This window comes from Scyliorhinus torazame, chromosome 10, assembly GCF_047496885.1.
Source record: "Scyliorhinus torazame isolate Kashiwa2021f chromosome 10, sScyTor2.1, whole genome shotgun sequence".
Classification (NCBI taxonomy): Eukaryota; Metazoa; Chordata; class Chondrichthyes; order Carcharhiniformes; family Scyliorhinidae; genus Scyliorhinus; species Scyliorhinus torazame.
Genome location: NC_092716.1, coordinates 201186585 through 201214045, shown reverse-complemented (window position 1 = coordinate 201214045; position 27461 = coordinate 201186585). Strand labels below are relative to the sequence as shown.

Genomic DNA, 27461 nt, shown 5'->3' with positions numbered 1-27461 from the left:
TAGCTTGAGTTCATAGAATAAACATTGTTTTGTTTTAAAAACCACTTGGCCATTTCTGCTGTATCACACCTGGAGAGTACACCATGTACTTCCCACACCACAATCTATTAAACGTTGTGGGTCGGTTGAACTCCATGAAACACTTTGGGGTTCTGTAAACCCGGACCCATAACAATTGGGGGCTCGTCCGGGATAAAAGTCGATCGATTGGATTGGCTTAATGAACTTCAAGACAGTGAGGGGTGAGCATATTGTGGTTGCTTTTCAGGTGTGGTATTTTTAAGTGGGGAGTGTGTTGTGGACAAAGGCTCTTTCAGAGAGGCTCTGGAGTGTTTGGGAGTGGACAGGGTAACATGCAATACCTTACGGACAGAGACTAAAAGCAGACTGTTAGATTTGGCAAAAGCATTGCAGTTAACATTGCAAATGCAAAAAGATGAGGTACTTACCGCGGTAGCTGAGCATTTAAATTTGCCTGAGATACATTCTGACTCATTAGAAATGGCAAATCTCCAGTTGCAGATTAAGCAATTTGAACATGAAAAAGAATTAAAGCAGCTTGAATATGCAATGAGAGAAAAAGAAAAGGAGAGAGATAAAGAAACAAAGAAAGATAGAGATAGAGAGGAAAAATAAAAGGAGGGAGAAGATAGAAACAAAGAAGGAGATAGAGTGGAAAGGGAAAAAGAGAGAGTTTGAACTTCATAAAATGGCTATGAAACATGAAAATCAGTTAAAATTGGCAGACGCAAAGGGAAACATACAGTTGGATGAGATTGATGAGGATAGTGAGACAGAGCATCATATTCGAAGACGTGGTGGGGATCTATTGAAATATGTCCAAGCATTGCCAAGGTTTGACGAGAAGACGGTGGAAGCCTTTTTCATTTCATTTGAGAAGGTAGGTAAACAAATGTAATGGCCACAGGACATGTGGTAATACTGATTCAAACAAAGCTGGTAGGTAGAGCTGGTGAAGAGTTTGCATCACTACCGGAGGAGGAATCTGGAACGTATGAGGAGGTGAAAAAATCCATCTTAGGTGCATATGAGCTAGTGCCTGAAGCTTACAGACAAAGATTTAGAAATTTAAGGAAAGAATTTGGTCAAACATACATGGAGTTTGAAAGGCTCAAACAGAGTAATTTTGATAGGTGGATAAGGGCTTTGAAAATAGACCAAACGAATGAAGCTCTCAGAGAAATTATACTTTTGGAGGAGTTTAAAAATTCAATTCCTGATGTAGTGAGAACTCATGTGGAAGAGCAGAGGGTTAAAACTGCAAGATTAGCAGCAGAAATAGCAGATGATTATGAATTAGTTCATACATCAAAGCTTGGTTTCCGACATCAGTTTCAGCCGGTGAGGGATAGAAACTGGGGACATGAGAAATACTCAAGTGGTAAAGGTAAAGGTGATCTGATGGGAGATAATAAAGAGAGTGTACCTCAGATTAAAAAAGAAATCCAGGAGGGTGGAAGAGAAATTAAAAGTTTCAAATGTTTTCACTGTAATAAACTAGGCCATGTAAAGTCACAGTGTTGGTGGTTGAAGAAAAGCACTGGGAAGGCTGATGTGGTAAAACAGGATAATACAGTGGGGTTTGTTCGAGTGGTAAAGGAAAGCCCAAGGGAAGCAAAGGAGGTGCAAACGATTGTACAGCCTGTTCAAGAAGTAACTGATAAGAAGGAGCCAGATGTCTTTAAAGAACTTACTTGTGTGGGTAAAGTTTACTCATGTGTATCAGGAGGAGCAGATAAAGAAGTCACAATTTTAAGAGATACAGGAGCTAGTCAATATTTAATGGTAAGAGATGAGGAATTATGTTGTTTGGGAAGAATGATGCCAGAAAGGTTGGTAATATCTGAAATTCAGAGTGAGAGGAGTAGCGTTCCATTATATAAGGTAAGGTTGGAAAGTCCAGTAAAGAGTGGTGAAGTGGTAGTAGGAGTAATAGAGAAACTATCCTGTCCAGGAATACAGTTTATCTTGGGTAATGATATAGCTGGATCGCAGGTGGGAGTGATGCCTACTGTGGTTGATAGGCCAGTGGAAAATCAGACAACTGTAGTGTTGAAGGACGAATATCCTGGGATTTTTTCGGATTGTGTAGTAACAAGGTCGCAAAGTCACAGGTTAAGACAAGAGGAGAAATCAAAGAGTGAAGATGAAGTTGAAGTGCAATTATCAGAAACGATTTTTGATCAGATGGTTGAAAAAGAACAAGAACAGGTGGAGGATGAGGCGGACATTTTTAGTTCAGGAAAATTGTCGGAGTTACAACAGAAAGATGTAGAAATAAAACGGATATATCAGAAAGCATATACGGAAGAGGAATCTGAGAGTATACAAGAGTGTTATTACCGTAAAAGTGATGTCTTGATGAGAAAATGGAGACCTGTACATATGCAGGCGGATGAAAAGTGGGCAGAAGTTCATCAAGTAGTATTGCCGGTAGCGTATAGAAAGGAGGTGTTGCGGGTGGCACATGAGGTACCAGTGGGAAGTCAATTGGGGATAAGGACAACGCAAGCTAAAATCCAGAAACATTTTTATTGGCCTGGACTACATAAAGATGTAGTTAAACTTTGTCAATCATGTCACACATGTCAAATGATAGGGAAACCTAAAGCAGTGATAAAACCAGTGCCCTTACTACCCATTCCAGCATTTGAAGAACCTTTTACAAGGGTCCTAATTGATTGTGTAGGACCGCTTCCTAAAACAAAAAGTGGGAATCAATATCTTTTGACTGTAATGGATGTGTCTACTAGGTTTCCAGAGGCCATTCCAGTACGTAATACTACAGCTAAAAAGATTGTGTTGGAGTTACTTAAAATCTTTACATGGACTACCCACAGAAATTCAATCGGATCAAGGATCAAATTTTACCTCAAAGTTATTCAAAGAAGTTATGGATAGCTTAGGAATAAAACAATTTGAATCAACTGCGTACCATCCAGAATCGCAGGGAGCGTTAGAAAGGTGGCATCAGACATTAAAGACAATGTTGAAGGCTCATTGTCAAGATTATCCAGAGGATTAAATTGATTAAGGAAAAATTGGTGGGTGAGAAATTGGAAATTACATTATTAGATTATGTGTCAAATTTTAGGGAACGATTAAATAGAGTAGGTGAATTGGCTAGACAACATTTAAAAGTTGCACAAAATGTGATGAAACGGGTAGCAGACAAGAAATCCAAAGTTCGTAGTTTTGCCAATGGAGATAAAGTTTTAGTGTTGTTACCAGTGGTAGGTGAGCCTTTAAAAGCTAGGTTTTGTGGACCTTATCAGATTGAAAGGAAATTAAGTGAGGTGAATTATGTGGTAAAAACATCAGATAGAAGGAAGACTCACCGAGTGTGTCATGTGAATATGCTTAAAAGGTACTTTGAAAGGGAAGGAGAGAAAAAGGAGGTTTTAATGATTCTAACTCAAAGTGACGAACCAAATCCAGATGACTGTGAATTTGACATACCTCAAATTAAATTGGAAAATGAGGATGTTCTTAAAAATTGGGATGAATTGTTAAGTTGCCTTCCAAAGGAAAAATCAACTGACCGGTGTTATTGATATCACATGGGCAAGTTTGTAGAGATAAATTGGGAAGTACTAAAATGGCTATACATGATGTAGATGCGGGAAATGCTGTTCCTAACAAACAACATCCATTTAGATTTAATCCTTTAAAATTGGCACAGGTTAACAAAGAGATTGAGAGTATGCTTAAAAATGGCATAATTGAAGTGGGTTGCAGCCAATGGAACTCACCTATAGTGATGGTACCTAATCCAGACGGTACCCAACGGTTGTGTGTGGACTATAGAAAGGTGAATGCAGTTACAAGAACGGACTCTTATCCTATCCCACGTTTGGAGGATTTAACTAATACAGTTGTTTCAGGATTACCCAATTGTGCGGCATATATCGACGATCTGGTAGTTTTCAGCCAGACATGGAAAGAACATTTAAAACATCTTATGGAGTTATTCGATCGACTTCAGGAGTCGGGTTTGGTGATAAACCTAGCCAAAAGTGAATTTGGAAAAGCCCAAGTCACTTTCCTTGGCCATACAATCGGACAGGGTCGATTGGTCCCACGGGTTGTGAAAACGAAAGTTATTGGGGATTTTCCGATACCCCCAACACGACGGGAAATAATGCGATTTCTTGGTATGAGTGGATTTTACCGGAAATTTGTATCAAATTTTAACAGTGTGGTTGCTCCACTGATGGGCTTGCTGAAGAAACGTAAAAATATTTCAATGGACAGTGGAGTTTCAAGATGAATTTGACTGCCTGAAAGCTGTGGTAACCAATGGTCCTGTATTGAAGAATTGCAAGGATCTCTGTGATCAGATTGAACTGAGGTATCTCACTTTAAAGAGAAATGCCGAGGCGTAGAGGAATGGATGGATCGTGCAGAAACGTTCTTGTTCAAAGAGACTGTCAATCAAGAAGGGTTTTGGTTGGAGGAAGAAGAACGGAAAAAGAAAATGGACGATATTATTATACCTGTTTGCGTGTGTTGTTTTTTTTGAACCGGTAAAGTGTTTTTACTGTGTGCATTTCTTAATTGATGGTGCAAAGGTGAAAAATGAAACCATCTTGAAGTTGATGGTTTATTTTTTTTCTTGGGGGGAGGTGTCATGTGAGAGTACCTTTAAGAAATGGATGTTTAAGCAATGTACCTTTAAGAAATGGAGCTGATCAGATTACTGAAGTGATGTCAGAGGGTGGGGGGAGCTGAGCTCACTTCTGCTTTTTGAGTTTCATGTTTGAGAATGCAGCTGGGAGTGTCTGTGTGTTTTGCTGTGAGCTGCATGAAGAAACACAGAGCTGGTTTGTTGATTTCTGCAATCCAAAGACTATAAATATATTGAATGTAACCTAATGTGCTCTTATTTTTGAAGGTTTGAAGTCTTTTGGATGTTTAAAGCAACAGTTTAAAGGATTATTTAGTGTTGTAGTCTGTTGGGGTTATCTTTAAAGTAATGGGTGTTAAGATATTCAATGTTTGTTTTAAAAGGGTTAACTTGAGTTCATAGAATAAACATTGTTTTGTTTTAAAAAACACTTTTCCATTTCTGCTCTATCACACCTGGAGAGTACGCCGTGTGCTTCCCACACCACAATCTATTAAAAGTTGTGGGTCGGTTGAACTCCATGAAACACTTTGGGGTTCTGTAAACCCTGGCCCATAACAGCCTTCTATGACCTAGCCAGTTCTGAATCCATCGGCTGGTGCTGCTGGTCCCACAAATCTACCCTCACCGTGCTGGTGGCAGCAGAGGCAGTCAGATGCCAGAGAAGATGGCAGCAGCATTGACGCAGGCCAGAGATGGCACCCCTTGTGCAAGGAACCATCACACTCCCTGAAGACCCGGACGTCCATCAGGCTGAGGAAGAACCTAGAGGGGGACGGCCCAAGGTGTACAGGCGTTGTTGGTCTTTCAAGGAGATGACGGACAGCATGTACCGCAGGAGACTCTGTCTCAACAAAGAGACAGTGCGGAACCTGTGCCACATCCTTGTGGACTTGGCATCCCGTGGAGGATGAGGAAGACATTTGCTCCCGGTGGTTATGAAGGCCATTGGAGCCCTGACCTTCTATGCGACCGGTTTATTCCAAGGCTCAAACGGGGACTTGTGCGACATTTCCCAAGTTACAGCCCACAAGTGAATCCATGAGACCACGGGTCTTTGAGCTGGACCAGGCCCACAAGATTCCTGGGCAGCAGAATTGTCTGGTATCGCCGCGATTTCCAGGTCCAGGGGCAATAGATGGCATGCATATTGCCTTGTGTGCACCAGCCAATCAGGGAGTGCCCTTCATTAACAGGAAGGGGTCTCACTCCCTGAATGCTCAACTCGTGTGCAACCATTACCTCCAGATCATGCACGAGTGTACACGTTCCCAGGGAGTGTGCATGACAGCTACATCCTGGGACACGAGATCCCTGGTGCCCTCATGGACCACCGTAGGATGATGGGTTGACTCTTGGGGATAAGATGTACCCGCTGAGGTCCTGGCTGATGACGCCAGTGCAGAGTCGGAGCTGAGACAGAGACCCGATATAGCGAGGCCCATGCTGCCAACTGTGCTATCATTGAGTGGTGCATCGGACTGCTTAAAATGCGGTTCCAATGTCTGGACAGCTCTAGTGGTGCACTGCACTACACCTCCCAGAGGGTCTCCCGCTTTTTGGTGGTCTGCTGTGCCCTCCAAACCTGGCACAGCAGGGAGATGTGCTGGAGGAGGGACATGTGGAAAATCCCCCCCTACATCCTGTGTGGTGAGTGTGATGAAATGTATAACTAGTCGTGAGGTCTTTGGTTGTAGTTTAGTGTATTAGTTGCTGACTACATCACGTTTAGTCAAAGTTGATTTTAGTTTGTTTATTACGGTAAAAATCTTTCAAAATGAAAATATTGTCATGCCATCATGGCAAATTCATATCTCTTTCTAAGATAATTAGTCTCTACAAGCATAGTAACCAGTCAAGATCCATGCATGATGACACCCATTTGCATGGTTTTTAAAAAGTGCTCTCATTAGAATCAATGTATTTATCAGATATCAAATGTGTGAAAGAATATAAGGTAACAGGAGATGTTGGAACTGCCCCAACAAATCAGCCCCAGCAAATGAGAAAAACAAAACAATCAGAAATGTCGGCAAAAATGAGTTGAAATTATTTGAATTTCTTCAAAGCATCACCAAGAGTAACAAGAAGAGCAAAAGGGCAAACACATAAATGAAGATTTAACCACACAACCCAGCAGGAATGGAGCGAGCCACTCAGTTGTATCAAACCGCTACAGAAAAGTCAACATAGAAGGAAACGGGACAGAACGCCCAGCAACAACTTAGGCACTGTAAATTACAACGGCACACCCAACCCTGTGGGCCTGGCAAAGTCTTCCTTACTAACATCTGAAATCTTGTGCTAAAACTGGGAGAACGGTCTCACAGCCTCATCGAGCAACAGTTGACATTGTCATACTCACGGAATCATATCTTCCAAACAATATCCAAGAAACTACCATCCCTGTGTATGGCCTGTCCCAACAGTGACATACAGTTTGGAAGGTGTCATGAGAGAGTGTCTTTAAGAACTGGATGTTTAAGCAATGTACCTTTAAGAAAACAGTGATGTCATAGAGTGGGTGGAGCTCAGCTTAATTCAGCCGTTTTGCAGTTTGGTTTTGCAGTTTGAAAAGTGCCTGGCTGGTTTTGCTGAGAGCAGTTTTAAAGTGCCTGGCTGTTTTGCTGTGAGCTGATTAAAAGGAGAAAGCTAGTTTGAGATAGCAGCTTGAGACGTTCTGGTTTGCTGTGAGTTGCTTGAAGGGAGAAAGCCAGTTGGAAAAAGCAGTTTGTGTGTGTCTGTGTGTGTCCAGAGAGCAGCAGGAAGAAAGCAAGGTGCTGGAGCTGAAGTCAACCAAGCTAATATATCTCTGCCATTCTACAGAAAATATATGTATCCTTTAATCTGATGTGATTTTGTTTAAAAGTGTTAAGTCTCTTGGAAGTTTGAAGGAACATTTTAAGGAATTATTTCCTGTTGCAATATTTTCTGAGTTATTTTTGAAGTAAGGGGTGTTAAGAGATCCAATGTTTATTTAAGATGTTAAGTTGAGTTCATGGAATAAACAGTATTTTGTGTTTTAAAAACCCACATGTCCATAATTGTAATCCCACACCTAAGAAAAAGCCATGTGCTAGGAAAAGCAACAAATCCATTAAAGGGAGAGGTTGGTTGAACTCCATGATACATTTTGGGGTTCTTTAAGAGCCGTGAGGTGATGATGCAGCTGTACAAAACTTTGGTAAGGCCACATTTGGAGTACTGTGTACAGTTCTGGTCGCCTCATTTTAGGAAGGATGTGGAAGCTCTGGAAAAGGTGCAAAGAAGATTTACCAGGATGTTGCCTGGAATAGAGAGTAGGTCTTACGAGGAAAGGTTGAGGGTGCTAGGCCTTTTCTCATTAGAGCGGAGAAGGATGAGGGGCGACTTGATAGAGGTTTATAAGATGATCAGGGGAATAGATAGAGTAGACAGTCAGAGACTTTTTCCCCAGGTGGAACACACCATTACAAGGGGACATAAATTTAAGGTGAAAGGTGGAAGATATAGGAGGGATATCAGAGGTAGGTTCTTTACCCAGAGAGTAGTGGGGGCATGGAATGCACTGCCTGTGGAAGTAGTTGAGTCAGAAACATTAGTGACCTTCAAGCAGCTGTTGGATAGGTACATGGATTACGGGAAAATTATATAGTGTAGATGTATTTGTTCTTAAGGGCAGCACGGTAGCATTGTGGATAGCACAATTGCTTCACAGATCCATGGTCCCAGGTTCGATTTCGGCTTGGGTCATTGTCTGTGTGGAGTCTGCACGTCCTCCCCGTGTCTGCGTGGGTTTCCTCCGGGTGCTCCGGTTTCCTCCCACAATCCAAAGATGTGCGGGTTAGGTGAATTGGCCAATGATAAATTGCCCTTAATGTCCAAATTGCCCTTGGTGTTGGGTGGAGGTGTTGAGTTTGGGTAGGGTGCTCTTTCCAAGAGCTGGTGCAGACTCAGGGGGCCGAATGGCCTCCTTCTGCACTGTAGATTCAATGATAATCTATGATTAATCTAGGACAAAGGTTCGGCACAACATCGTGGGCCGAAGGGCCTGTTCTGTGCTGTATTTTCTATGTTCTATGTTCTATGTTCTATGAAAACACCTCGCCCATAACAAAGGAGTTGCCCTGGGAGAGCTCATCATTGATTCTCGGCCCCATGGAGTCTCATGCCATCAAGTCAAACATGGGCAAGCAAGCCTCCTGCTGGTTACCACCTACCAGCATATCCCCCATTCTACCATTATCAACAAGCTGGGGGATTAACCCTGGTTCAATGTAGAGTCCTTGCAGGCACTTTCCTCCAAGTCGAATAGACTGGACCAGGAATTTTCCCGACTCCTGCTACCGACACTGTGAAGGAAAATCGAACCCTATATCGTCGTTGCTTTGCTGTCGTTGGATCAAAATCCTGGAACTCCTTCCCGAACAGCACTACAGGTGTACCTACCCAACATGGACTGCAGCGGTTCAAGAATTGGCACCCACCACCTTCTTAGTGGCAATTATGGACAATAAATGCTGACCTGACCAGCAACACCCACATCCCACAAAAGAATATTTTTTTTAAGTTGACATGAGGCAAGGCCACACTTTGTGTTGCCAACATCTATGGTGCTAAGAGAAATCAGAGATTAACTCAGGGGGTTTTCAACTGCATTAAGTTGGCAAGGAAAAGATTTTGAATAAGTCCTCGGAAGGCTGGAAAATTAATTGCGTATCAAAATGCACACCCAAAAAATTTGTAAAACTGCAGAATACAATTGAGAGCACAAATACGTAGGTTGGAATTCTCCAGCCATTGGGATTCTCTTTTCCCGCCAGCAGGCACCCCCTACCAGAGGGTTTCCCAGTGGCGCGGGGTGGCTGCTATAGGAAATCCCATTGACAAGCAGCGGCAGTAGAGATCCCGACCCCAGCGAACAGCGTGTCTCCAAGAAACACGCAGCTAGGGGAGCGGAGTATCCCGCTCGTAAATGTTAAGTTATTCCATCATATTATATAAATGAAGTATTTTTCAGACAGTGCAAAAGAAGTCTGAGAGTGAACAACATGGAACTAAAAATAGATGCTAAAGAGCTTTACATGTTGACTAAGGGCATTAGGCTGATTACTGCAACCTAATACGTACAGTATTACAAGTCTCTCAGTGCTGAATAATCAGAGTGCATATAACATGTGTCACAAGAATATCTTGCTATACTGGTCCCATACTTCTAACTATAGGATCATATTTCAATCCTCTTCTAGTCTAGTATGGCACAGTTCAGCAGCGGGAATTAGAGCAAGCGCTCAAAGGGTGACCAACGTTTACATACATGAAATCAGAACCTTTAGTGCCACATCTGCACTACAACAATTGCATTGCAGTTTGACTTTGCATCTATCCTTCAGTGAACAGGTTAAATCTAAATACATTTCCGGACTTCACACCAGAACAATGTGGGATGGGATCTCCATTAGAAGAGCACCTCACCCTATTTTGCTCTTGACTAAAGTGTCACCCTGACTTTCATTGGGTGTAAACATAATCTCAGTCTCTGGATTGGAGTCTATTACCAAGTAGATAGTTCTAGCAAAGGATGCACACATGTACAGTGCCAAGTTTTAAAAATCAGGTTGTGGGTTGTAACCATGACAACCTGAAGGCAGGCAGGTGCAGGTTCTCACCACCTCTTCCAGTCCCTCTCAAAAAAAAGTGTACCTGCTTACAATGTAAATAAATTGCAAAATTATGAACAATTAAACGGCTGGATTCTACAGAATACAAAACTGGAACCATGGAATTGTTACAACACAGAAAGAATCCATTCGGTCCATCACATCTGTGCCAGCTCTCTACAAGAGCAACTCAGTTAGTCCCGCTTCTCTGCCCTTTTCAATCGCCCAGAATAAAATTTCTCCACAGATACAGATATCACTCAATTCCCTTTAGAATGCTATGATTGAATCTGTCTCCATCACATTCTTAGGCAATGCCTTCCAAGTCCATCGGCCATAAGACGTAGGAGCAGAAGTAGGCCATTCGGTCCATCAAGTCTGCTCTGCCATCCAATGAGGTCATGAATGATGTGATAATCCTCAACTCCACTTTCCCCCCTTATCCCCATAAAACTTCATTTGTTTACTGAATTTAAAAAAGTGTCCATCTCAGCCTTGAATATATTTAACAACCCTACCTCTACAGCGCTCTGTGGTAAAGAATTCCACAGATACACCACCCTTACTCGGAGATTATGCCCTCTGATCCTGGACTCCCCCACAAGGGAAAACAACTTCTCAGCATCTACCCTGTCAAGCCCCCTGAGAATCCAATATATCTCAATAAGTTTGCCCCTTATTCTTCTCAACTCGAAATAATACAGTCCCAACCTATTCAATCTCTCCTCATATGAAAATCCTTCCATACCCAGGATCAATCTAGTGAACCTTCTCTGAATTGCCTCCAATGCCAGCACATCTTTCCTTACATAAGGAGACCAAAATTGTTCACAGTATTCAGGGTGTGGTCTAACTTGTGCCTTGTGTAGTTTTAAAAAGACTTCCCTCCATTCCATTTGCCTTCCCTATTACCTGCTGAACTTGCATGCTAGCATTTTGTGATTTATCCACAATGACCCCAAATTCCTCTGTGCTGCAGCTTTCTGCAGTCTTTCTCCATTTAAATAATATTCAGCTCCCTTCTTCTTCCTACCAAAGTGCATAACTTCACATTTTCCTACATTATATTCCATCTGCCATGTTTTTTCCCACTCTCTTAACTTGTATGTATCCATCTGTAGACTCTTTGCATCATTCACATCACTTGCCTTTCCACCCATTGCAACTTAGCAATAGTTGATTCACTTCTGTTGTCCAAGTCATTAATATATATTGTAAATAATTGTGGCTCCAGCACAGATCCCTGTGGCACTCCACTGGTTACATGTTGCCATCCTGAAAATGCTCCTCCTATCCCAATTCTGTCTGCTGTTAGTTAGCCAATCCTCCATCCATGCCAATATACTACCCTCAACACCATGGGTTATTCCTTTATTAAGTTACTTCTGTGTGGTACCACTTTATGGAAATCCAAGAATATTACATCTCCTGGTCCCCCTTTATCTGTATTGCTCGATACCATCTCAAAGAATTCTAATAAATATGTCAGGCATGATTTCCTCTTTATGGAGCCATGCTGATTCTACTTGATGATATTATGTGGCCGGAATTCTCAGTTTGGGAGATAAGTGTTCCTGCCGACACTGAATACCGTGCGATTTGCGTTTCCATTGGGGGTGCTATGCGGTGAGCAAGTCAGGACATGCAAATATGCCAGCACTCTGCTGCCGCAAATCTGGCCCAGCAGGCACTGTAACCACTGTGGCTGGAATTGGTGCCCGACAGCTAGAGCTGTTTTTAATGTGCTCCACTTACCACACACTCACTGCAGCCATGAAGATGGCTCAGAGAAAACCAGCACCCCGAGGTCAGGAGTCTGAGGTAGACCCACAGCTCCATGTCAGTGAGGAGAGGATGGACACCCTCTTCCCCAGGGTGGGTGGCAGACTCAAGCCTGTCAACCTGAACAGTGCCTGGGAGGTGGTGGCAGAGACAGTCAGCGCTGCCAGCCTCACCAGGAAGAGACATGGGGCAGCACGGTAGCATTGTGGATAGCACAATTGCTTCACAGCTCCAGGGTCCCAGGTTCGATTCCGGCTTGGGTCACTGTCTGTGCGGAGTCTGCACATCCTCCCCGTGTGTGCGTGGGTTTCCTCCGGGTGCTCCGGTTTCCTCCCACAGTCCAAAGATGTGCAGGTTAGGTGGATTGGCCATGATAAATTGCCCTTAGTGTCCAAAATTGCCCTTAGTGTTGGGTGGGGTTACTGGGTTATGGGGATGGGGTGGAGGTGTTGATCTTGGGTGGGGTGCTCTTTCCAGGAGCCGGTGCAGACCTGATAGGCCGAATGGCCTCCTTCTGCACTGTAAATTCTATGATAATCTATGAGACAGCTGGTGATCCTGAGGGTAGGAGGTCACTGTTGAGCCCTCTGCCCTGAGAGGGGCAGAGGACCAAAGGCCACGGTGCAGATGTCCTTTAGTTGGGTTGAGCTCTGCTCATCCTCTTCTTCCTCTGTGGTGGGGCAGTGCTTCTGAGGAGTGCCAACACCTGGTGGGCCCCTGATTGAGCTTGGCCACACCCATTACCTTGATGATACAGCTGGGGTATGATGGTGTCCAGAGGGGCAGCCTGGGTGAGCTGCTAGATGACCAGAGGCTCTCTGAGCATTCACAGGACAAAGTGCGCACTCATCAGTGTGAGCAGCAAGAATCATCCATAGAAAGATATTTCCTCATGTCGCCTTTGGTTCTTTTGACATTCTGGTTCCAACTCTTTCACCAACCCTTCCACCAACGTTTCTCCCTATCTACCTGGTCCAGATTCATCAACCTCCTCTTCTCCAAAAATAACAGCCCCAGCCCCTCCAACCTATCCACATAACAAGTCCCTCGTCTGTGGAACCATTCTCACAAACATTTACTGCACCCTCTGTAATGGCATTGCATCATCCCTAAAGTGTAGTGCCCAGAATTGGACTAGTTCAGGCCGAACCGGTTTTTCAAAAAAGATACAGCGTTATGTCCTTGCTTTTGTACTCTACATCTCTATTCATAAAGCCCAAGGTCTTGTATATCTTATTAACCATTTTCTAAACCTGCCCCAACATTTTCAACAATTGTTGCATGTATTGCCCCAGTTCTCGCTGCTCTTGCATCCCCTTAGAGTTGTAACCTATGCAACTAAAACTATGATGTTCAATAGACTTGAAGGGAATGGGAGAGCAAATGGATTCTAAGCATAATTTGGATGGATTTTTTTTGAACTCTCCCAAACTTTTTCCCAAGGAGTAATTACATATCATCCCTTGCTCTGATAATAATAATCTTTATTAGTGCCACAAGTAGGCTTACATTAACACTGCAATGAAGTTACTGTGAAAATCCACTAGTCGCCACACTCTGACGCCTGTTCGGGTATACTGAGGGAGAATTCAGAATGTCCAATTCACCTAACAGCACGTCTTTCGGGACTTGTGGGAGGAAAACCGGAGCACCCGGAGGAAATCCACGCAGTCACAGGGAGAACGTGCAAACTCCGCACAGACAGTGACCCTAGCGGGAATCGAACCTGGGTCCCTGGCGCTGTGAAGATGATAATGGTCAATCAAAAGTTGGCAGACTTTGAATTTGTCCCATTGTTAGTTACATGTGTTTTTTGAAACTTTTTACAAATGTTTGCGGGATATAATTTGCTATAATTGTGTCCAGGCTCACTGGATCACCATAAGTGAGAAATGACAGAAACTCCAGCCACTCAAGCTGAATGTCTGTAAAGGAATATGTCCGGCTCTCTGCTCCACACTGTGCCCACCTGATCCAATCATGGAGCCAAGAAAACCATGTTCTTAATGCTAAACAACTTTCTGTCCAACAGCTTTAAAGAGAACCTGCAGGAAATATATATGGTATCCCCCAGTTTGATGATAGTGGGGGATTCGGCGATGATAATGCCATTGACTGTCAAGGGATGATGGCTAGATTCTCTCTTGCAGATGGTCTTGCTTGACACTTGTGTGGCACACATGTTACTTGCCACATATCAGCCTAAGCCTGAATATTATCCAGGTCTTGCTGCATCTGGATATGGACTGCTTCAGTATCTGAAGAGTTATGAATGGTGCTGAACATTATGCAACCAATAGTGAACACCCCCATTTCTGAGCTTGATGGAAGGGCATTGATGAAGCAGCCGAGGATGGTTTGGTTGAGCACACTACCCTGAGGAACTCCTGCAGTGAATTCCTGGTGCTAAAGTGATTGACCTCCTAACAGCTACATATTCCTTTGTACTTGGTAGGAGTACAACCAATGGAGGGTTTCCTCCCTGATTCCCACTGACTCCAGTTTTGCTAGGGCCCTTCAAGTCATACTCGGTCTAATGTGGTCTTGGTATCAAGGGCTGTCACTCTCACTTCACCTGTAATTTGAATGTGAGGAGGAACTTTTTTTTTGGTAATGACCTGGAACTCTCTGCCCACAGGGGTGGGGGAAGCAGAGACGGTCAATGATTTTAAAGGGAAATGTTATGGGCATGATGGAAATGAACATGCAAGGTTATAGGGTTTGAGCGGGGGAAGGGGTCTGACTGGGTTGCTACATGGAGAGCTGGCATGGACTTGATGGGCTGAATTACCTCCTTGAAGCCACTGAAGTACTTTTGAAGGTTAGCTACTGTTGTAATGTAGAACTCATACCAGCCAGCTCCCACAAACAGCCAAGTGATAATGGCTAAATTCTCTGTTTTTAGTGATGTTGGTTGAGGGATAAATATTCAAAATAGTACCATGAGATCTTTCACATTCAGCAGAGAGGGCGAATGGAGCCTTTTGTAATATCCCAGCCAGAGAATGGATTCTCTTTTCCCGGTGGCAAGGGGTGCCTTCAATGGGAATCTCAAATACCTCTCTTGTGTTACCTGCCAGTCCTCTAATTTCCAGATAAGCTTTCAAACATATGAATTAGGAGCAGGAGTAGACCATTCGGCCCTCTCGACTGGCCGCCACTCAATAAGATCATGACTAATCTGATTGTAACCTCGACCCCGTTGGCATATCATTAGTGCGCCTGACCTGGTTTCTCCGGGGCCTACGCAATGCTCCACCTCCCCCGGGAGGAATTACCGACGGCGTGTTTCACTTGTAGCTTCAAAAATCAGGAAACAGGTGCCATGGCCGATGAGGGAGAGGGGGTATGAAAAGTGTCAACATTACTCTAGTGTGCTGACAGTTGTGCCACTGACAGGGGGGCTTCTGCCAGGGCCGGGGGAAGAAGCGGGAGGTGGCCAGGAGGTATGCCATAGGGTCGGGGTGAACAGGCATGGAACACCATTGCCGCATGCATGCCACTGACTGCCCACTGGAAACCTAGTGTCACGGATCGTATGGATGTCCCCGCAAGCAACCCCTTAGGAACCGTCTGGCTCCAGCTGACCCATCAATAGGATGGGCATGCTCCAACGCAACCAGTGCCATCTTGTTGACTGGGATGAGTGTGTGGGGGGAGTGGAGTGCTAATGTGCGGCTGCAGCTTGCCAGCCTCTCGAGTGTCAATCCTGATCACGATGAATCTGACACAGTTTTTCATGGGAATCGATCGTGTTCCACATGTCACCGGTGCTAGCCCATTAACGGTTGATGGATTGCTCCGGGAGCGGCACCAATTTTGTTCCCATAGAAGTCCACCGATTCAGTCCTGGCATCAACACTTGGGATTGGATTCTCCGATTTTCAGGCTATGTCCGGAGGATCCGTGGTGTTTTATGTCAAAAACGTCGCTGCGCCCCAACACCGATCATCCGACCAGTGAGGGGCTAGCAGCCACGCCACGTAAAACGCCCGGCGTCCACGACAAAAATGGGCAGAGAATTACCGGGTCCGTGGCCGTGCATGTGCGCGGCGACGACCTGCAGTGGTCCCGCCGTACAACATGGGGCCGGCTGTGCCAGATTAAGCCCCCCCTAGACACCCGCTCGCCACCCCCCACCAGTCCGACCAGCCATCATCGAAGACCCCCGGCCAGCAGCACGGCTCCCGCCCCACTGTGGTGGCAGTGGACACAGTCCACAGCTTCCACGCGGGGTACCCAACCCCCGAGACCACACGTCCCCCACGTGGTTCGGAACTCGGCCCATCGGGGGCGGATCATCAGGGAAGGGCCTTTAGGTGACGACCTGAGGCTGTCCCAACAGTGTGCGATGCGCTCCTCGATTGTGCCATTTTGAAGGGGGTGGACGTGTGAAAACTGGCGCCGCCCCCCAATTCCATCGTAAAAAGGGAGTCTCCCCTGATCACAAAATCGCCGTCGGGGAACGGAGAATCCCGCCCTTAGTCTCTGAAAGGGAGAATCTCACCGTCTGCCTCCACTGCCTTTTGGGAAGAGTGTTTCAAAGACTCACAATCCTCTGAGAGAAAGAAAATTTCTCTTCATCTCTCATGACAGGTATCATCGTGGTATCACCCCATAAATCTGTCTGCCCATGAAAGTATTAATGAGATATATTTGCATGCAGGCAGGATCCAAGATGCTGCTTCAGCTTGATTCAGTCCAAGTGAACCTTGAATGTTCTTGCTGAGGAGAGGAGAAATTCTGCACAAGCAGGCTGTGATTCCTCTCCCTCCAGTTACCTTTTAAACTCAAGTTTAAAAGTGGTGGGCAGCATGTCGGCGTGGCATTAAAAGCTTAAATTAATTGCAGGCAGGTTGAAAAGTTTCCAACCTACGTGGCTACATTTTGCACCTTGCAATGTCATATGGAAACAGTGTGCAAGACTGGAAAAGATGTGTCAGACCACCCGCAGGGTTATTGAATTATTTTTTACTGGATAGCACACAAAGTTCTGACAACCCTGTTGTCCAATGTTGTTTGATTTTAAAACTAATCACTGCACTAATAGCCGGCTGAGGCTATTTCCTAGGAAATCAGTGTGACTCTTCAGCATATCTCGTGTTCCTTGGCATATATTGGGTTTGGTTCCCGTATCTGTGAAGGTAAGTCGTCAGCTATAATTCTGTCAGTGACACTCTTGCTTCAGAAGACTGAGGGCTCAGTCCCCACTCCCAAGACTTCAGCAAATCTATCTTGTACTGAGGGAGCACTGTACTGAGGCCGTGCTGCACTGTGAGTGATGTCAGGCTGGATTCCACATTCCTGAGACTAAGTGTTGACGCCAGGGCAGGATTCACGGACTTCCATGACAGCAAATCCTGCGCCACACTTGGACCGATTCTGCTACTGTTGAGGTGCGAGCACCGGCGCCACATAGAACACAATCGATTCCAATGAGAAATGTTGCGGGATTCACCGGGTCTGTGATTGACACTCAGGAGGCTGACAAGCGCTGCATATACACACTTCACTCCCCACACACACTCATTCCAGCCAACAAGGTGGCACTGGTTGCGCTGGAGTACGCCCATCCCACAGACGGGTCGGCTGGGGCCAGAGGGCACCTGTGGGGACACCCATATGACACAGTGGGCAGTCAGCGGTGTGCGCAGCTGCACGGCTGCCTTGCCGGCTGAGGCTATGGTGTTCCAGGCCCGTCCACCCCGACCCCACAGCCTACCTCTTAGCCACCTGCCGCTACTCCTGGCTACCACCACCCCCAATACCCCCCCCTCCCCCCACCCACTCCGGCCCTGGCAGAAGCCGCTCGGCCAGCGGCACAACTGTCAGCAAACTACGGTGATGATGGACACTTTCTGTGCCCCCTCCCTCTCCCTCAGCAGCCACGGCGCCTGTTTCGCGATTTTTGAAAGCACAAGTGAACCTTGCCGTCGGGAATTTGCCCCGGTGGAGGAGAATTGCGGAGGCCCTAGAGAATACCAGGTCAGGCTCACTAATGATATGCCAACGGCGTTTACTGTACGTGCAGAGTGGAATGCACTGACGGCACTGTCGAGGCAACGGAGAATTGCGATTTGGCGTGATCCCAGCGGCGGCTATGATTTCAGCATCGAAACCGATTCTCTGCCCAATCGGGTTTCCCAATTCCAACGTCGGCCGACAGAGAATTCAGCCCGCCATCTTTTAGATGAAATATTAAACCAAGTCCCCATCACGCAGGAGAGTTCTCCAGATCTGTCGACTTGCCCTATATTTATCTCTCAACCAACATAATTAAAGACCATTACCACATTGCTGCTTGTGGAAGCTGGTCGTCTGCAAATTGGCTATCACATTTCCTTACAGCTGTGGCTACACTTCAAAGAAAGTGCTCCATTGGCTGTGAAGGGCTTTCGGAAGTCCTGGGGTCAAGTGAGGCTATATAAATGCAAGTACTTTCTTTCTATTTAAGGAGCGAGCCCTAATGTACATGCCAAAAGTAGTTGATGGCTGGACAGGCGCCCACTGCCACGTTTCCGTACGAACAAGACACTTCTCCAAAGACACTGCCTGCTACTCTTTTGGGAATTGTGTAACAACAGCAGCAGATCTTAAAACGAAACTCTGCAATGAAGTTTGGAAGCTAAAGGTTTGTTTTTAAGTATTGCAGCCTGCTGCAGTCGCATTTATACTTAACTGCAGTCACTGGGTTAACATTTCAACCTGCACTTGTATACTGCAGAAACCAGTTTACAACTTTAAGCATGCTGAACAGAATCTCAATAATGCGCTGTACTTAACAGGGGCTGAGTTCCAACCAACTTTGGCCACATGTTTTTAAACTTGTGAAACTGGCAGGCACAACTGGCAAGGGGATCTTGACACCTCCATTTATTATCAGTCCAATCTTACCGCAGCCTCTCCACGCTCTCCTCCGGGGTGAGCTGGTCGAAAGTCTTGGCTTCTTCCCTGCCCAGAAAGGCCTCATGGTCGTACTGGAAGTTTTCCGAGTCGGCGTGGACCTGATCGCTCAGCTCGGGTTCTTGGTGGACCCGCTCGTGTCTCAAAGTGGGCTTGGGACACACTCCGGCTATGTAGAGAAGCAGGAAATGGAACAGGCGCGGACTCCCCATGTTACAATTTGTAACCAATGGAACCTAGAATAAAAGATACAAACAATAAAAAGATACAATTCTGCCAAGACTCGGTTTCATTCATTACAATTCCTCCTCCACATCAGAATAAATAATCTCAAATACCTGTTTGAAGCAACCCCTCCCCCTTGGTATGCTGAACAGCGAACGCCTCTTAAAACAGGCGCCCAGGAATCTGTCCCATGTAAATTACAAAGTTATTTCAAACCCAGCCGCTGATGCCTCGCTCCGCTTCACGTCTCTGCCCCCAGCACTCGGCATTGATCTGGGGCCCAGCCACTCAACACTCAGATTGCATTTTTGGCCGGCAGAGTGCGGACTTGTTAAAGCGTTTCAGATTGGCCAGAGGGCGTGTCTGTGGGCTGGAGAGCTTGGAATCGCCACGTTGCAGGGCTGAAGGTGCAAATATTGCTGACAAGAAGTTGTTCACGCTTTTCTTTTCATCCATCTCTAAAATACACATTTTTCTGTGTGTACATATGCGATTCAAGCTTTTTTTTAAAAGAAAATAGAGCACTGATTGTTTTTCTAATCTATGCGTATCTTCACTTATTGTGGGACAGTGTTCACGAAACTGGAATGAAATCGCTTCTCTTGGGCAGTGATAGTGGAACAGGGGTCCGAACTATTTCAGTCTAACATACTCGGGATATCATCGCAAGAGTTAAGAAGTTTTGACTTCGCATTTAGGAAAATGTTGATGTTCGTTAAAACTAGCTCAACGGCCGACAAGAGCCAATATTACCAAAAACTTACACTTATTGCACATCGTGTATATGGGATACCGTATTCTGCATAGCGTGAACTGGATAACATACAAGGTTGTAAAATAATCTTTAAAAATTACATGTGAATTACATGTGAATTGTTGAACAAGACAATTGAACAAGTTTACCCTCTCCCATCCTGGTAGTTACATTATGCAACAGTTTGTTGATGTATCAGAGCAGATATGAAGTGAATAAGACCCACTGGGGGAGAACTTTGGGAACCATTGATCCAAAGGCACCTCTTCCTCCAAAGCTACACATGTTTCCAATTGCTCTTCGACTGGATTCCCTTTCTTTTCCTCTCTGATAGAAACCTTACGATTTGCATTTGAATGATAGAGCTGCACATGTGTCTACATAATTCTGCTTTACAGCTATTAAAAACTGAGTGTTTCCTCATCACCAGGCTCTCTCCACTTTAGATCTAGTAGGAACTGGATTGACCAAGTTGAGGACTCCCAGGGCATCTCCCTCTCAACTGTATGCCACTGTGCCACCACCTCTGCTACGTCTGTTCTGCCAGTAGGACAGGACATACCCGGCTGATGGTGCATGTCTGCAACGCAATTTGTAAGGTATGGTTCCATGAGCGTGGTAGGTGAGACAGCTCTCCTAATTTTGTCACAAGCCCGAGATTTTAGGAAGAAGGACCTTGCAATGTTTTCCTTTCCGGTGCCAAGTGGTCTGTCATGTTTCATTCCTTTTTATTGACTCTTTATTAGTTTGAGACAACTCTGTCGTGCTAGACTTTCAGAGTCAACCACATTACTGCAGATCTGGAGTTTTATGTAGGTCAGACCAGGTGAGGGTGGCAGATTTCCTTCTCTAAAGAACATTGGGGAACCGGATCATTTTTACAACAATTTCACGGTCGTCGTTAGACTTTTAATTCCAAGTTTTAAAATTGAATTCTAATTCCAAATTTGTGGAGGAATTTGATCCCTGGTTATTACCTTGAGTGTCGGGATTACCAGTTTAGTCATAATACCACTACACCACCCCCCTTGTATAACACTCCACTTATATGGCACCTTCGCTCTATTGCACCTTGGCTTATATAGCACCTTTCACAATCTCAGGACATCCCATAGAATATTACGTCCCATAGAATCAATTAAGTACTTTTGTAGTCACCACAGTAATGTAAAAATGTTTCATTCCAGACTGACACATAAATGCAGTACTTAGGTAATGTTGCAAATGAGATGTTAAATGGAGGCTTTTACTACCTATTCAGGTGAGTGCAGAGGGTTCCAGAAGAGGAGAGGATTCTACTGCTATCATAGTCAGCCATTATCACTCATCCAAATGCAGCACAAACACAGTAAATGGTCATTTATCCCTTCCCATTCCAGAATATTATTGTTCCAGGAAATTGATTGTCCTGTTTGCCTGCAAAACAACAGTAACTGCAATTCAAAGCAATTACTTTGCTGTGAAGAACTTTGGGATGTCCTTGGAATGTAAAATATGGAATATAAATACAATCTTGTTATTTTTCTTTTATTTTGCATGATGCATATGAGAATATAAATTAGTGTGCTTATTTGATTCATCAATGATCTTATCATGACACATGAAGAAACATTGGTAAAGGAATCTGACATTTAACTTTTTGAGCCTGTTTCACTTTTCAATTAACCCCACAACCTCTGTAGCTTTTTGGGGGCGAGAGTTCCAAATTTCCACTACACTTTGGGCACGATTCAATGAAAAGGTTTGTCAGTGTGGTAGCGAGCGGAAACTGCTGCGAGCTTCCTGGCGCTCAGCCCAGCGAGGCCGTCACTGCAATCCAACGTTAATTGGTCCACTTAAGGAGGCACCATGGGCTTCACGCCACAAATCAATGCTCATCAGCTGATCCACAGAGACTGCGCTCGCCAGGCCCCCACTAACAAGGTAGAACAGCACATAAATTTCTCCTGAACAGTCAACCCCACACAACTTGCTGCGATGGCACCCACGATTCGGGGATGAAGCTGGGGAGGCTCCTTGAGGTGGTCAAGGCCAGGAGGGATGTCCCAGAGGGTAAGCCACAGGGCAGCCAGTGCCGCCTGGGAGGAGGTGGCAGCGGCTTTCAGCTCGGGCAGCATTACCAGAGGGACCGGCACCCAGTCCACAAGAAGGTCAACGACCTCCACTGGGCCACACGGGCGAGTTGGCACCGGACCACCCACCCCTCCAACGCGAATGTGCCTGGCACCACCCCTGTTCACCATCGTGCGTACCCTGGGCCACCCATGCCCCCCCCTCCCCAACCCTCCTTCCCGAAACCTACTCCACCCCCACATGAACCACCCCCCCCACACTAAGGCCCCTCCCCAACACCTCCAAAAATGTTCCCCTCACCACCGCAGTGGATCACGTGTGCGGCTAACAACGTCCTCTCTGTGTCCCCACAGGAGAAGTTGACCCACAACCGCCAGGAGAGGACCCAGATGGGTGGCGAGGTGCCGAACACCAGAATCCTCACCACCTTTGAGTAACGGGCCCTGGAGATTATGGGTGTGGCCGAGGACAAAGCGATCACCATCGCGGAGGTTGGCACCTGTCGCAGAGGTGAAGATCCACTGGGCCCCATCCAGATGTCAAATGTGAGTTGTTAATACCATTCGGACTGACCCATCCTTCCCACTGACCACACGTCCATTCTCCCGCAGGACATCCAGTCAATGGCGCCGGCCCCTCTGGGGTGGTTCTCCCGCCCAGCCTCCCATGAGAACACCTCAGAGGAGAGCTCCAAGGACGCCACTATCGATGCATCACAGCTGTCATCCCCACCCTCCAATAGCACAAAGACACGTAACTCGGGGGGCAATGGTAGTGGTCAGGCTCCTGGGCAACATTCTGGTGAATACCACAGAGTTGCAGATGAAAGTCAGGTGGAGGCAGGAATGCCCAGGCAAGACACAGTTGGAGGTCTGCTGGATCCCAGGACCCAGCTGGGTCCCCGTCAGATGCTGAGCCTCTGGACCAGATTTACCTGGAGCTGATGTAGACGTTAAGGTGCGGCTGTGATATTCAGAGGTGGATGTCAGCGACACGTCAGCAGCTCCATAGCTGATTGGAGGAGTCCCAGAGGCTACGGATGCAGGAGTCTTCGCCGACAATGCATGGGACCGAGGCCAAAACTGGTAGGGTGGTGACCGGAGCGGAGAGCCAACCCATCCTCTACCCCACCTTCTAGGCACACCACGTGCTGTTGATGGGTGTGAGCGAGCACTCAGCAGACAGGCAGGGATCAGACTATGGCATAGATTGAGGAGCTCCAGCAGGTTATCATCACGCCCCCCTGGCCTCAACCGTGACGCACTGACAGTGCCAACACATTCCCAGCACCCTGGATTAATGTAACACAGACACTGGGAGGGTGGGAAATGGGGGCAAGGGGTGGGGTGGATGACGACGGATGGTAGCAGTGATGGACTACCCCACTTCCTAAGTGAAGTGGATGAAGATGAGGGCCTCCCTGGCCCTCCAGGCTTGCCAGACCCTCACCGCTGCTGCTGCCTGTCCTCCAGCCCCTGCTGGTCCGGTGTCTCCTCACCATCCTCCTCCTCCTCGGAGGTGGCCACATGTTCCTCCTCCTCCACCTCCAGCATCTCGCCTGGCTGCTGTGCCAGATTGTGGAGAACACAGCAGACCACCACAAAGCGGGCGACCCTCCGGGGAGTGTACTGGAGTGCACCACTGGAGCGGTCGAGGCATTTGAACTGCATTTTGAACAGTCCGATGCACCTCTCAATGACAACCCGGGTGGCCACATGGGCCTCGTTGTACCAGGTCTCCGCACTGGTCACCGGCCTCCGGACTGGCATTATTAGCCAGGTCCTAAGCCGTACTCCGTATCCCCTGAGAGCCAACCAGCCATCCTAGGATGGTCCTCGAAGAGGCCGGGGATATCTGAGTGCCCCAGGATGTTGCTGTCGTGCATACCCTTGGGAAATGTGCACATACATCCATGACCTTAAGGTGGTAGATGCATACAAACTGATGTTCAGGGAGTGAAACCCCCTTTCTGTTGATGTAGGGCACTCCCAGATGGCCAGGTGCGCACAAGGTGGCATGCTGGCCTCCTTCTGCACTGTATGTTCTATGTTCTAGGTGCAGTCTGTCAGCTCCTAGACCTGGGGCATCCCAGCGATGGTGGAAAATCCTGCTGTCCGGGCATCTTGTTGGGCTTTGTCCGTGTCAAAGTTTATGTAATTTTCCACCCAGGCAAACAGGACATCCATGACCTGTCAGATGCACCTAGAACATAGAACATACAGTGCAGAAGGAGGCCATTCGGCCCATCGAGTCTGCACCAACTCACTTAAGCCCTCACTTCCACCCTATCCCCGTAACCCAATAACCCCTCCTAACCTTTTTGGACACTAAGGGCAATTTATCATGGCCAATCCACCTAACCTGCACATTTTTGGATTATGGGAGGAAACCGGAGCACCCGGAGGAAACCCACACAGACACGGGGAGAACGTGCAGACTCCGCACAGACAGTGACCCAGCGGGGAATCGAACCTGGGACCCTGGCGCTGTGAAGCCACAGTGCTATCCACTTGTGCTACCGTGCAGCCCACCTGTGGGCTGTGGCCTGCGAGATGCCACACAGGTCCCCGCTCGAGCCCTGGGATGATCCTGAGGTTAAAGGTTCAGGTCTGCGGTGACCTCGATGGCCACCGAGACCGGATGTCCTCCTCCTCCACAGAGTGCCAAGTCCACAAGTGCATGGCACAGGTGCTACACCGTCTGCTTGTGCTCGAAAGACCAGTGACGCTTGTACACCCTACACCCCCCCCCCCCCCCCCCCCCCCGGTCTCACCCTGGCCTGATGGAAGGCCGGGTCCTCAGGGTCTGGGGCGGGGCCCTGCACATGGGCTGCCACCTCGACTCTCTGTCGATGCTGCCGCTGTCTCAGCGACTGGCCGCCAGGCCTGCCAGCAGCATCACTAAGGAAAGTTCAGCGGATTCCAAAATATCGTCCATACCATTCAATAAATTGGGGAATGCGTGAGGCTGACAAATAGCGATGTCTTCCACCCCAGGACCCTCCATTCCCCCATTGATCCCCTTCCTCGCACCGCTCAACCCGCACACCCTTCCCAGGCACACTCGGCCGCAGCGGGGGGCCCTGTTCACCGGACCCCAGACATCCACACATAATGTTACCTGGACCCGGCTCATGTCCCCATCCCATTGCACGCAACCATCCTCCGGCCACGGACATGTCCCCGGGGCTGGGGCCAATCCTGTGTCAGTGGGAGTTATATCTTGTCGGTGGGACAGACAGGCAGGGACTAGTGTTGCCCCGAAACAGGTACACACGATCCAGGGTGGGCCCGTGGTGTTTGTCCCCCCCCCCATCAGAGACCCCCCCCTCCCCAGCTCCGGTACCCCCACCCCCCATGTCGGCCCACCCCAACCGAGGCTGGAACCCTCCCGGTTGCCCGCCTCCCCCTCTCGGAGCACATTGTCAGCAAGCCCCGCGCCCCTGAGCTCTTTGCCTGTGAGCGAAGGTGGCTACTCTCCTCCTCGGATCCCCGCAGCAGCCCATCCACCAGGTTCACATTTTTAAAAAGGAATACTAATCGGCACCCACGTGACCACTTGCTGGGGAGGCGGCTGGATCATGGGAGGCCATAGGATATGGGGTGGCTCCCGTTAATTGTATGGAAAATGGCTTAATGAAATGAAATGAAAATTGCTTATTGTCACGAGTAGGCTTCAATGAAGTTACTGTGAAAAGCCCCTAGTCGCCACATTCCGGCGCCTGTTCGCAGAGGCTGGTACGGGAATCGAACCCTGCTGCTGGCCTGCCTTGGTCTGCTTTAAAAGCCAGTGATTTAGCCCAGTGAGCTTGGTTTCTTGTCACTGAATCACACCCTTTGTCTGGAGAAATGCTTTCTAATATCACCCCTGAATGGCCTAGCGCTAATTTTGGTGATAAGACCCCTAGGACTTCTCCACCGGAAGGAATAGGTTCTTTCTGTTTATTCTTGCAACTCCTTTGAGAAGGTTTTTTAAGTGATTTCTGCAACTAGTAACCAATTGGCCTGAATAGTGCGAATATTGAGAAAACATGAAAGAATATGGCTGCTGCATTGATTTGAACAGCTATGCTTGGGCTTAAACATGTCGGATTCAGATTCAGTACTTGACCAGATACAAGAGGCAAAGACCTTCTCACTCTTGAAGACTGTTAAATATTTGAAAGTTTGACGGATTTTCACCTTTTCAGCTTAAACCTGCCCTGTCACTTCACCCAATTGGTAGTAACTTCAGCCTGTGCTCAGTATCTGTACAGGGTTCTACCTGACCTTGATTTTTCTGGTAGTGTTGACAGATGCAAGGCAGTTTTGAAACGTATCCCAGGCTCTGATAAAAGATCCCAAAAGTGTAAATAATAGTTCTTCTGTAGCCAGTGAGGAGCAGAAACATTAGGCAGAATCGCAATCTGCATGCCAGTTGTTGTTTCACTTTGTCACTGCATGCCAAGGGTAGTCCTAGTAGAGGCGATAGTTAATCTAATGTAACTGAGGGTCTAACTTGTAGGTGGACCATATAATGTTTTTCCTTAGTTTAACTGAGTGTTTGACAGGCCCTCAAACTATGCTATTGAGGAGCCAATCTATAGTTGACAGTCAATGTGTCCGGTGTAATGTTCCATAAACAGCAATGAAATAAATGGCTATTTGATGTGCTTTTGGTGCACTAGACTGAGCGATAATGGTTAGTCAGGATAGCAGTGAAATCCTCAGCTGATCTTCAAAAAAGTTGTGTCGAATTCTGTACACTCACTGTCTGTTGGGATTCACATTTTTACACAATTCTGAAGAGCAGAGATGCAAGTTGGCAGAACCAAGACATGGGGTCCTTCAAAAGTGCACTGATAGATGTTTTGCTTTATGTCCACATAGGAGTGCCCTCGTCACTGTGGTATTGGCTTATAGGATTTTCACGAGCTAATTAGGAAGACTCCTAGCTCAATGACAGGTCTTAACCCCTTCAGTTTGCACTTGTTTTTTAAAATAAATTTAGAGTACCCAATTCATTTTTTCCAATTAAGGGGCAATTTAGCGTGGCCAATCCACCTAGCCTGCCCATCTTTGGGTTGTGGGGGAGAAACCCATGCAGACTCGGGGAGAATGTGCAAACTCCACATGGACAGTGACCCGGGGCCGGGATTGAACCTGGGACCTGGGCGCCGTGAGGCAACAATGCTAACCACTGCGCCACTGTGCTACCCTCAGTTTGCACTTGTGAGACAGGTTGACTGGTAGCTCATCAGTTGTACCCAGAGTTGTTGCAACTGTACCCAAGTGTTAGTGGTGACTCACTCAGTAGAATGCTCACCTTTGCGTCAGAAGTTCGCAGGGTCAAATCTTTTCCTGGAGACTTGAGCACAGAAATCTCAGCTGACACTCCAGTGCTGTGCACTCCATTGCATTGTTGGAGGTGCCTGTGATGATATGCCTATGAGCCATAT

At 46.8% G+C, this 27461-nt stretch overlaps 1 protein-coding gene and 1 long non-coding RNA gene across 4 annotated transcripts in view; one reads left to right on the top strand and one right to left on the bottom strand.

Annotated features, from left to right (window-relative positions):
• rcn1 (reticulocalbin 1, EF-hand calcium binding domain) overlaps window positions 1-19470 on the bottom strand; it is a 93896-nt gene extending 74426 nt beyond the window's left edge. For both annotated transcript variants that reach the window (XR_011933070.1, XM_072466258.1), the window contains exons 1-2: window positions 19311-19470; window positions 18964-19208 (exon numbers count right to left, since the gene is read on the bottom strand). Coding sequence is in view for 1 of the 2 variants with exons in the window: in XM_072466258.1 (XP_072322359.1) it covers window positions 18964-19184 (221 nt within the window). In the remaining variant the exon portion in view is untranslated. The remainder of the gene's footprint in view (window positions 1-18963; window positions 19209-19310) is intronic.
• LOC140384504 (uncharacterized) overlaps window positions 18544-27461 on the top strand; it is a 66950-nt gene continuing 58032 nt past the window's right edge. For both annotated transcript variants that reach the window (XR_011933072.1, XR_011933071.1), the window contains exon 1: window positions 18544-18700. This is a non-coding gene — a long non-coding RNA (uncharacterized lncRNA). The remainder of the gene's footprint in view (window positions 18701-27461) is intronic.